Source organism: Tasmannia lanceolata, unplaced genomic scaffold (genome assembly GCF_043159265.1).
Source record: "Tasmannia lanceolata isolate RefF3 unplaced genomic scaffold, GAP_Taslan_0.1 ptg000026l, whole genome shotgun sequence".
Taxonomy (NCBI): domain Eukaryota; kingdom Viridiplantae; phylum Streptophyta; class Magnoliopsida; order Canellales; family Winteraceae; genus Tasmannia; species Tasmannia lanceolata.
Window position 1 is genome coordinate 8,394,746 of NW_027518703.1, and position 10,946 is coordinate 8,405,691.

The 10,946-nt window shown below is 40.5% G+C and overlaps 1 protein-coding gene across 1 annotated transcript; it reads right to left on the reverse strand.

Annotated features, from left to right (window-relative positions):
* Nucleotides 1-3,479: 3,479 nt before the first annotated feature.
* LOC143858594 (cytokinin dehydrogenase 3-like) lies at nucleotides 3,480-9,425 on the reverse strand. Its single transcript, XM_077369277.1, has 5 exons — nucleotides 8,631-9,425; nucleotides 7,946-8,073; nucleotides 7,056-7,319; nucleotides 4,762-5,027; nucleotides 3,480-3,919 (listed from the first exon to the last, which is right to left on the reverse strand). The coding sequence occupies exons 1-5, from the start codon at nucleotides 9,232-9,234 to the stop codon at nucleotides 3,613-3,615; spliced, it is 1,569 nt and encodes a 522-aa protein (XP_077225392.1). The 5' UTR covers nucleotides 9,235-9,425; the 3' UTR covers nucleotides 3,480-3,612.
* Nucleotides 9,426-10,946: the final 1,521 nt, after the last annotated feature.

A 10,946-nucleotide genomic window follows, 5' to 3' on the forward strand; every position in this document is an offset into this window, starting at 1 on the left:
TTGAACTGAATCTGGGCTGTCTATATTAGCCAACGGCCAAGATATGAAAGAGCTCTAGGTCAATATCCTGTCCTTACTAACCTATGAATCCAATTGGAGAGATGGAATTTCATCAATGTCTCAATTAATGTCATTTGATATATTGGAGTTGGGCTGCACTAAAAACCTGCCAAACCGATAAAACGAATCGGGCCTTTTGGTTTGGTTTGGTTCGGTTCAGTTCGGGTTTTTTAGGCATTGGTTCAGTCACAGTTAAGACTTTTACCCCATCGATTCGGTTGACGGTTTTTGAGTTTTGATCTGAAAATAAATTGAATTGAAATGATGGGAAACTGTAGACACCCCATTTTGGTCACTCCCTTGTAGATGCTAGACCTGGCAAAAAGTCACCCGGACCCGCAAGTCCACCCGGCCCGCCAATAAATTCCGGGTCCGAGTCACCAATCTGTGACCTGTTTAAAATTGACCAGCGGGTCCACCAGGCCCGTCAAAACTGGGCCGGGCTGGGTGGACCCGCAGGTGCTCGTAGAGAATTACAAAAGTTTTATTTTGGACTTTTTTTTCCCATAATTGTCATATTTTTCTAATTTTCTTTGTAGTTTTTTTTTTTGTAATTGTCATATTTTAACACATTCTTTTGGTATTTTTTCTACTTCGCTTCCCTTTTTCCGTAATTTTTCATTTAAAACTTACCAACCCTATGATTATTATAAATTGCTATTATTTTATTGCTAGCCACCTTTGCGCAACTCGTACTTCTTTCAGATCTTTGCAGCGAAGGATGTGAACAAGCCGAAAAGTAGACTCAGAGAAGGTGGCTAGCGAATCTCTATTAAAAAAAATCTTAAAAATAATATGTCAAAAATCCGAGTGGCCCGTACGGGCCGGGTCCGGGTCCAAGCATAGTGACCCGTTTTTTCCGGGTCATTTTTACCCGGCCCGTTTGACCCGGACCCATACGGGCCGGGTCAAAGCCGGCCTAGCCCGCCCGTTTGCCGGGTCTAGTAGACGCCCATTTTTTTGCCACCCACCTTAACTCAAAATTGCACCTCCTTTCTTTTGTCTTCTTATTAGAGGGCATTTTTGCCATTTTGGTCTAGGGGTAATTCTGTCATTGTAGTCACCCTAAGGGTATCAACCCTCGACATAAATGCAACATCAAAGCCTCATTTGAGGGAGGATTTTTTTTTTTTTTGGAGCGAGGGTTAGAGGTGGAAAGCTACAAAATTGCAGAGAGAGGAGAGAGTTGGAGATTGAGAGAGAACGAGCAGAAGAAAGAGCTAAGAGTTGAGGGAGATAGTGAAACAGAGAGAAGAGAAGGGAAGGAGGGGAGTGAAGAGAGGGTTGGAGTGTCAATCCTGGATTTGTATTAAAGCTGAACAAAAAACCAGATAAACCGTGAACCGAACCAAACCGAACCGGTCAAAATCGATTCGGTTATACCCCCATCGGTTCAGTTACGGTTTAGATTTTCTCCAAACCGATGGGATCGTTTCGGTTTAAAAAACCTCCCCAAACCGAACCGGAGAGAGAGAGAGAGAGAGAGAGAGAGAGAGAGAGAGAGAGAGAGAGAGAGAGAGAGAGAGAAGAGAGTTCCTGCGCTCGAGTGCAGCTAGGCTTAGCTGCGCTCGAGCACGAAATCAGGGGGTGGGGCCATTGTGGGGGTGATCCTAACCATTCATTTGGAAGGCCCCATCATGGATGGGGGCCTACCAAAAATCAGCTCCATTGGATCACCAATGAGTGTCCATTTGTGGGGCAAAAAATGGACAGATACTATGGACAAACAGTATCTGTCCATTTTTGGCCCCACAAATGGACACCCTAAGGTGATCCAATGGAGCTGATTCTTGGTGGACACGCTACCCATGAAAGGGCCCATCAAATGAATCCTTTGGATCCCACCCAAAATGTGGCCCCACCCTGTTTCTGTGCTCGAACGCAGCTAACCTTAGCTGCGCTCTAGCGCAGGAATGGAGACAACAACTTTTGTCCTCATCCACGACGTGGTTGGTCGGACGTGCGACAGGCCAGCCGCAAAAAGCCTTTTGCGATGGACACTAGGAATTCCCTATAGGTTCATGCATAATTATTCATTTCAAACTCATATTTCTATGCCACCTCTTTTTTCACGCATTGTAAAGAGAACGGTTTATTAATTTTCAATTAAAACTTAATGGCCAGTTCTCATGTTGGATAGTTTGTTCTTCAATTTCCAGTCATCTCCTGTCAAGTTCCAAACTCTTACATGTTAGATTTTGATTTTCAAAATCTTATTTTTTGGTCAAAAGAAACTATTTGGAAAATATTTTCTAATTGTGTTTTGGAAAAGGAAAAACTTTTCTTTGGAAAGATTTGCTTTTTGCAAGAGATAGAGAAGAGTGCAAAAGTAATGTAGAAAGATAGTCCCGTACTGACTCATAAGAAAAGAAAAATTGGGCTTATAAAGCTTTACTCTTTTCTCTTCTTTAGTATGGTGCACAACGGGTGTTAGCCATAGGTTGAACCGCGGGACGGTGCAACGCACCGTTCGCACATGCACGCGTTCGCGGCGTGAGCAATGGGCTATAGGGCGCTTTATTGGGCGCATCGTAGCGAGGAGCGATTGTAGCCTTTCATTTTTCCCGATATGATCCGGACCATTGGATCAAGATCGACTTGGATCGGTCAAGTGGATAGACCAAATGGTTCGGTCAAGTTGGGCCCGAGTTCGGGCCCAACGGTTGGCCCAGCAGGCCTAGGGGCTCCAATGGATAGTGCGTGAGCGGGTGCGATCCGAACCGTCGGATCGTGGTGTAACAGCTAGTGGATGATGACCATTGGATTGTGTTTCTTCTACACAACGGTCAAGTTCCTAAAGGGTGCAATCTGCACCGTGGATGGAAGATCTAGCGGTTACGGAGTTGGAAGGATTTTATATACGCCAATGGTCACTCCAGGATTGATCTGAACAGTAGAGTCGCGATTAGACGCGATCTAACGGTCATAATTCAAACCCGCTGAAAGGATGCGCAGAAAGGGTATTTTCCAAACGAAAAAGCCACCACAAGCTCTATAAAAACAGTAGAAATTGTCCATTCTAAATTATTCGGATTTCTACTTTGGTATACCCAAAATTGCTATTTCCAGCACAATACTCTCTATCTAATTCCCTACAAAGTTTCTGTTTTACTGTTTTAAAAGTTTTGTTCAAGTGTTCTGTTTTCTGCGGAAACAAACACTTGTGTCTCAAATACTTGCAAAATTCAAAGGTGATTAAGGGCTTGATTCTGTTCGGTGCAGAACGTCGTCAAGCAATCGGTTTGGAACCGGGCTTCATTGTATCTTGGAGGCGAGTTCGTGGTCCCCTTTGCACACTACTGGTGGGGGCCAATATCGTCTTAAGGAGAGCGTTTACGCGTCTTGAAGCATCTTCCTATCTTCTTATCTTTTCTTAGATTGAACCAGTACACAAGTTTATCCAACAATACAATAGTAAGTTTCTCTATAAATAGTCATTTCCAAACTCTTACAATAGTTTGTTCTTCAATTTCCAGTCATCTCCTGTCAAGTTACAATAGTAAGTTTCTCTACAATAGTAAGTTACTCATCTCATTGTATGGTAGAGTTTAGTTACTTCCATTGCCAAGGCATGGAAGTGAAAATCTTCTGCCCAGGAGACAAGAGTCCTTTTGGATCAAAGCTCTTTTTCCTCTCAATAAACTTGTTCCATTTTGGTCCAAAATGATTTTTCCACTCTGTATTGGTTGTGTAATGAGGAAAATATTGCTTAGTCTTGATCCCATTGTCAACGCAAAAACTTAATATCTCTTTATTTTGATCCTCAAGGTATTCCCAATCGTGCATAGCTGACCTCAAGAATCCAACATGGTAGAAAACATCTTCGTCCGGAGTAACGGCTGACATCCTCTCATCCCACCTGCAATACATATTTCTTAAAATTTATGGCCCCTAATTATAATTGGCTAATTTCTAATTTATTGCCTAATCTACACCAAGATAATCCAATGGTCTGATCTGACAAATCTTAACAATTTAAGCTAATTTTCAAGTTGGGCATTAAGACCTCTCATTCCCTAACTATATCATTTCTCTAAATACTAGCTTGCAAATAATCATATTTAAGTACAAAACCACTTTCATTTAAAATTAGATGCAAATAGTTTTTAGAGGTAATCCCTATAGGCCCCCAGGGTGTGTTAGGATTGCTGGAATCAAGTATCAGAATAGGCCTGTGGCTCAATGGTTGAGGCTTTCAATCTCAACTTACCTACCCAAAATTAAATATCAGAATAGGCATCATATTCTGCTTCTGCATGATTTTTGCATCTGGTTAAAAAAACAAAATAAGGACAGAAATGACATCGGGCAGAATTAAAAGGGTAATGTCAGAATTAATTTTTGGCCCCAAGAAGTGGTATTCTAATTCCTTTAGGTGTGCAATTTGGTTGTGTTCGGTTGAGCTTTTGCTAAAAATTGAATTGGAATCAGCCCGAATCCGACCAATTTTATGGTAAAAGCTCAATCGAAATTCTCAAAATTTGACCCGAGTTGCACCCCTAAATTCCACCCCTATGGAATGAAATTTTTATTGGAATTTATCTAGATTTAATTTTTTATTTTTTCCATCCCATTTATACAATAATCAAAATAGGATGCCAATTCCGATTCCTGATTCCAGCAATCCAGACGCAGCCTCAGCCTCTTAGAGTCCTCTTTTAGCTCCTCCATTCTTTGGTATATTAATTCACATAAACTTACTTGTTTCGGTTCATGGGGTAGACGAGAACTGGTCCCATCGTCGAGTTTCTCTTGAGGATTTTCTTGAAAACTCCTTCATTAAAGTCTGAAATTCTAGATTTAGGTACAAAGATAATCAACCATGGATGGGGAACATCCCAAAGGCCTTTGTGACGAAGCTCTAGCTCTCCATCGTATACTCTATTGAGGAAACCTACATACAAGAGGTCGTTCTTGAAAGCAAACCCAGGAATGAAGGTTAACCCATTGAGCAGCAAATCAACTTCCTGTTACAATGCTCAAATTATACTCAAATGACTCTTCAATTCCTTCTAATTTTATTGGAATAGTCAAAATTAGAAACAAAAAAGATGAAGTACTAGGCCGTCTATTGCAAATTATCCTTAATTAAAAAAATTAAGCCATTACAACTAAAGAATATACTGAAAATTACACTAATATTCTTATATATACTCCTTTCTTTTGATATTGGCACCCATTTATTTTGAATCTCTCTAATTGATTGTTATTACCAATAAGGAAAGGATTGAAATAGAGAGAGCGATAATTTCTCCAATATCGAAACAAGTGTTCTGACTATCAACTCTGTTTTTGTAAAATAAAAATACAACACTAGATGAATTTTTGGGCACCCTATCTATGTTAGGGCCCATCAGATGAATGGTTTGGATCACCCAAACAATGTGGACCCACCCAATTCCTGTTGACGGACCAGATAACTTATCCGATCCAAGAAAATGTGAGCACCTATGGGATTTGCTAGCCACTTTCGTGGAAAGCCATTATTTTGCCCCCGGCTTTTGCATGTGATGAGAATTAAAAGAGTACGAAAAAAATCTGCCAAAAAGTCAACATGTGCATATGTCATCACATGCAAAAGCCGGAAGCGAAATGGCTTTCTGCGGAAGTGGCTATCTATTAGATTAAAGAAGAGCCTTGTTAAACTATAAAACAAAAAAAAACGCTTTCTCCAACAGCTTAAGCTTTTGGAGTGACTGATTGTTTTCACATGGTATCAGAGCAAAGGTCCTGAGTTCAAACATCCTTGATGTCAAAAATTCGCATGCAGTGGTCAACCCAAAAGTGGGGCCACATGTTCCTTTTGTAGGTAGGGGTGCAACTTGGGTAGTTGGGTTGGGTCGGGTTGAGATTTTTTTAAAAAAATGAATAGGAATCAACCTGAATCCGACCTGATTTTAAGGTAAATGTTCAACCCGAATTCCTAAAACTCAACCCGAGTTGCACCCCTACTTGTAGGCCAGCCCAAAGAAAGAAGGGCCACACGCGAGGGGAAGTGTTAATGTATAAAAGAATAACTAACGCCTTCTCCAGAAGCTTTAAGCTTTTGCAGTAACCGGTTGTTTTCACAAGTCTAGTTATTTCACAACCTACAATTTCATGCGGCACATTTAATTATCATAAGGACTACCTTGTTTGGTTGAAATAAGACACTAACTATTGTCATGTGCAAAAGCATGTGCAAAAGCAACTCCTAGAAACAGCGAGGTGTGTAAGTAGCAAGGTCAACATTTAAATTAATAGGTACTAATTTACACCTAGGAAATGAAAATAATAAAAATAATAGTAGTAATAAAATTAACAATAATAATGATATTTCCACCCCTTATCTAGCATTGCCACCCCTTCTTGTTTTTTTATATATTGAAAATAGCTGCACTTCCACCCTCGTTTGTTTGAATTTTCCTTAAATTAAAGACATTCTCATAGGAAGAGACAAACAAAAAAGTGTGAGAATGCGGGAAAATGGAGGGTGTAAATACTGGAAAAGAGGGTGAAAATAACATTTTCTTAACAATAATAATAATAATAATAATAGGAAGGGATTTGCTAGGAACTATCGCAAAAGGCAATTCGCTGGCCGGCTGTTGCAAGAGAGAGCAACCACATAGGTTCATATTTCAACAGATTGTGCCTTATTCATTTAATTCATGTGATGTGGCTGTTCTCTCATGCAACAGCTAGTCCGCGAAATGCCTTTTGTGATGGTCCCTAGCAAATCGCTAAATGGTAATATTAGGAAGCAAATATTCACTCCCCCTTTTTCTTTTTTTTTTCTTTTTTTTTCTTTTTTTTTTTTTTTTTGATAGGCAAGCTGGGGTTAAGGCGGACCCTCTTATTTTAGTAAATAAGCCCTCTACTTATTGTATTACTTTTAATTAGTCATTACAATTCCTAATGAGCTACACATGTTTTAAATAAGAGAAGGTGTATCTACTACCAAAAGGAAGGCATAGGTCTTACATATGAATACCTATTGAAGAAAAATCAAATACCTGATCAGCAGTAGGTGCGGAGACAGTGTCATAGTACTTTGTGCCTTCTAAAAGATAAATCAAGTGATGTTTGGCTAAAAGAGAACGTATTTTCTCTTTGTCCTTCTTTGAGAAAGAAGATCTCCAAGTATCTATCTCTGTCTCATCTCTAATAAGAGACCCTTCCACATAATCAAATCCTTCCCCGATATTCAAGGATATAAGATATTCCTGATCTCTCGTGAAAGCCGAAAAGTCTGTGTACAGCAAACGGGTCCTCTTCACCTGCCATTCGATTCCATGCATTTATTCAAAAATCTAGTTATATGTTGCATGATTTATTCATAGCTATATTTATATATCAATCTTTAGAGAAATGATAGAATGAAGGGTGCCCTTGCAAAAATCAGCTTCAAGGGTGGCCCGAAAAAAGTGGAATGCGCCTATAAAAGTGAAAACCGTGTTGACATTGCAGAAATCAAGCAATAAGGGCGCCCTTGAAGCTGATTTTTGCAAGGGCGCCATGCCTCCAATCTTTAATATAATAGATGAGATGAACTTATGGAAGACTCTAATTAGACCCGTGACCTATCTACTCACGTGTCAGCATACAGGTCACCTGGTGGGCCCTACTGTGGAGACATTTATGAAATCGTTCATCCCATGTGCCTACTACTTTTTGGGAGAATGATCCATCGGATGAAAGCACCTTCTTATATAAGGACCTCTGAATGATGGGGGCCCACCGGATGAATGATCCAGATCATGTTGCGTCTCCTAAAGGTGCAATTCTTATGTTTGTCAATTTTTGGTTGCATGTTTGGCAAAAGAGAAATGATATTTTGGTAATGACACTCTATACTTAATTAATCAGCGACTCTTTTTATCTTATTTAATTTACAGCTCATTACCATTTGTGGCGCTGGATGGAGTGCAATTCTAGCTCTAGTGATAACCCCAAACTGGCCAAGACCACCAAGAACAGCATAGAACAGCTCTGACCTGTGATGTTTGGAGCATGTCACCATCTTTCCTTTTCCTGTAGTAATCATGCATGAATTCAGTCACTAAAACCTAAAATCCATTGGCAGCTTATGGGAACAAAAAAAAAAAAAAATAAAATAAAATTGGGACTTGCATTAGATGGAGGTGTGAAACAACCAATTACGTACTCTAAAAGCGTAGGCCCTGTTTATTTAAAATTATGCCAACCGATTGTGAGGGCCAAAGAGATTACTGGACCCAAATTTACACTTAAATTTGAGGTCCAATAATCAGTTTGGCCCTCACATTCATAATCTTAAACGAACAGGGCCTTAAGTTGTATGTTATTTAATCATTTATACTTCAACACTACGCCTCACGGTGGCATCGTCCCTCTTTTGGGTTTGGCCTACATGTGGATTTTTTTTTAATACCAAGGAGTTGTTGATATATTTTTTTAATACCAAGGTGTTGTTGAGTTTTGGACCCAAGAACTGCCTTGAGGCAATAGCTATGATACCATGTGAAACAACCAATCAGTCCAAAAGATTAAACTGTTAGAGTTGTGTTATTTAATCATTATACTTCAACCGGAGGGATGGAAATTTATACCTGTTACGACATCCAGTTCGTAGACGTTGCTTATCTGAGGGCCATGGAGAAAGGTTTGGCCACTAACTCCAGCATTAGAGAGTGTACCACCAACGGATAGGTACAAGTAGTCAGTGAAAGATGGGGGTGCAAGCCCATGTCGTAAGGTAGCCCTCAATACATCAATCCAAAGCTGCTCTCCACCCACATCGGCATAAAAATCCGACGAGCTAGATGAAACATTGATTCTGATTTCATGGGTATGATTTAAGGATCCCATCTGTATAACAACGCCATTGTGGGCCATTGCCTGGCCATGAATGGAGTGACCATGACCCCTAGCGGCAATGGAGAATGGGAGATAAGAAGAGAAAGAGGATTTTACGAGGGTGGTGATGTCTTGCACCGATGATGGATAGAGAACGGCTGCTGGGAGGACTTGGGTGAGCCGACCAAAGTCGGTTGAGGCCATGGTCGTGGCATTTTTATCGAACCGAAGGTCAAGCCCTAGTAACTCTTGTGGCAACATGGTGGTCCATGGCCTTTGCTGCCCTAGTATTGAGATCAAAGTGCTTATGACAACGGTGGCAATGAAGAAGTGTGACATGGAACATCTCCTAAGCATTGTAGAGAGAAAGATAAAGATAGAGACAGAGAGAAGGTGAAGAGGAGAGAGTGAGAATGGGGTTACTTATAGAGAAGGTGGTGTCCGGGTAGAAAGATTGATGAAATCTTGAGTTGCAGAAGGGAAAACTTTCTGATTTGGAAACGATTTTGGGGCCTGTCTTTATTTGCTTTTTTCAAAGATTCGTAGAGTGCGAGTCCCTATCCTATTTCTAAACGTGGAGATGCCCTTTTTTTCTTACACGGGCCATGTGTTTGTAATGTAACAGCGTAGTCATAAATACACTAGGGGGGGCTGGCCAGGGAACATAAAGGGGGCAAATATATCACATGTTTTCTAAACGTTAGGCAAGAAGACGACGACGTAGCCTAAGTCTGTATTGACTAGCCAACGGTCAAGATATGAAGAGCACTAGGTCTATATCCTGTTCCCATTATCCTATGAAGCCAACCGGAGTGATGGAATTTCGTCAATGTTTCAATTAGTGTTATTTGAAATATTAAAGAAATGCTTCCAACGTCTCCTCAATCTTTCACACCTCCAAACCTTAACATGGAATATGATTGGGCATACTACTGTAAAGGAAAATGATATCTGCGTTTACTAATTTCAAAAAAGGGATTCCACTTGTTTTGGAATTTTCTCAAACATCTAGGGTGCAACATGTGCTGTGTTGGGTCGGGTTGAGGCCAACACTACCTCAATCCGAGTATCTAAAACCGTAACCCTAATTTGAACCAACTTGAATGTCAAGGTGTTGTGGGTCAACTCTAATAAATCCAGCCCATCTTTAAATCTATTAATCCTAACCCAACTTGCAAAACCTGATTTCTCAAATTGGATAGGGTTGAGTCGGGTTGGATCGGGTCGCGACTAAATGCATTGCCCGAAATGAGCCCATTCACTAGAGAGTGCGTATCATTTTTCTTTGACTAGTAGATGTGGGTTGTCACCGATGTCCTTTTTCGCAGTCTATGTCCTAGCTCTTGGCTGTTGATCAGCTGGTTAGGCTTCTCCAAAAGTAGAGAAACTTTGGGACTTTTGACAATTATCCAATCAAAGTGGGCCCCTTGCTGTCCGGTGTAACTTAAATGATACACAACAAGAATGCCCAATTTGCCTGGATTACTAATTACTATTTGAGAAATGATATGGTCAGACTCAACTCAACTCAACAAAGCCTTTGTCCCAAACTAGTTGGGGTTAGCTAAATGAATTCTTTAGAAAATTTAATGTACCCGGCTCTAATCTTGGCTCTAGTTGGGTTCTTCCATGTGAATCATTTTTTCCCATTCTATTATATCCAAGGTCATGTTCTTCGTTATGTTCCTAGCTATCATGTCATTCCTTACTGTTTCTACCCAAGTTGTTTTCGGTCTGCCCCTACCTCTTTTTACTCCATCAATTTGGCATGAGTCGCCTCTTTTCACCAGAGCATCCAAAGGCCTACATTGTATATGTCCAAACCATCTTAAGCGGTGTTCTCTCATCTTCTCCTCAATTGGTCCAACCCCCACTTTTTTCCGTATGTCTTCACTTTTAATTCTATCTATCCTTGTGTGGCCGCACATCCATCTAAGTATTCGCATCTCCGCTACACTCATCTTATGCACATGCTACTTCTTGGTGGCCCAACATTTTGAGCCGTACAGCAAGGCAGGCCTCAAAGCTATCTTATAAAACTTTTCCTTCAACTTGGTAGGGATTTGACG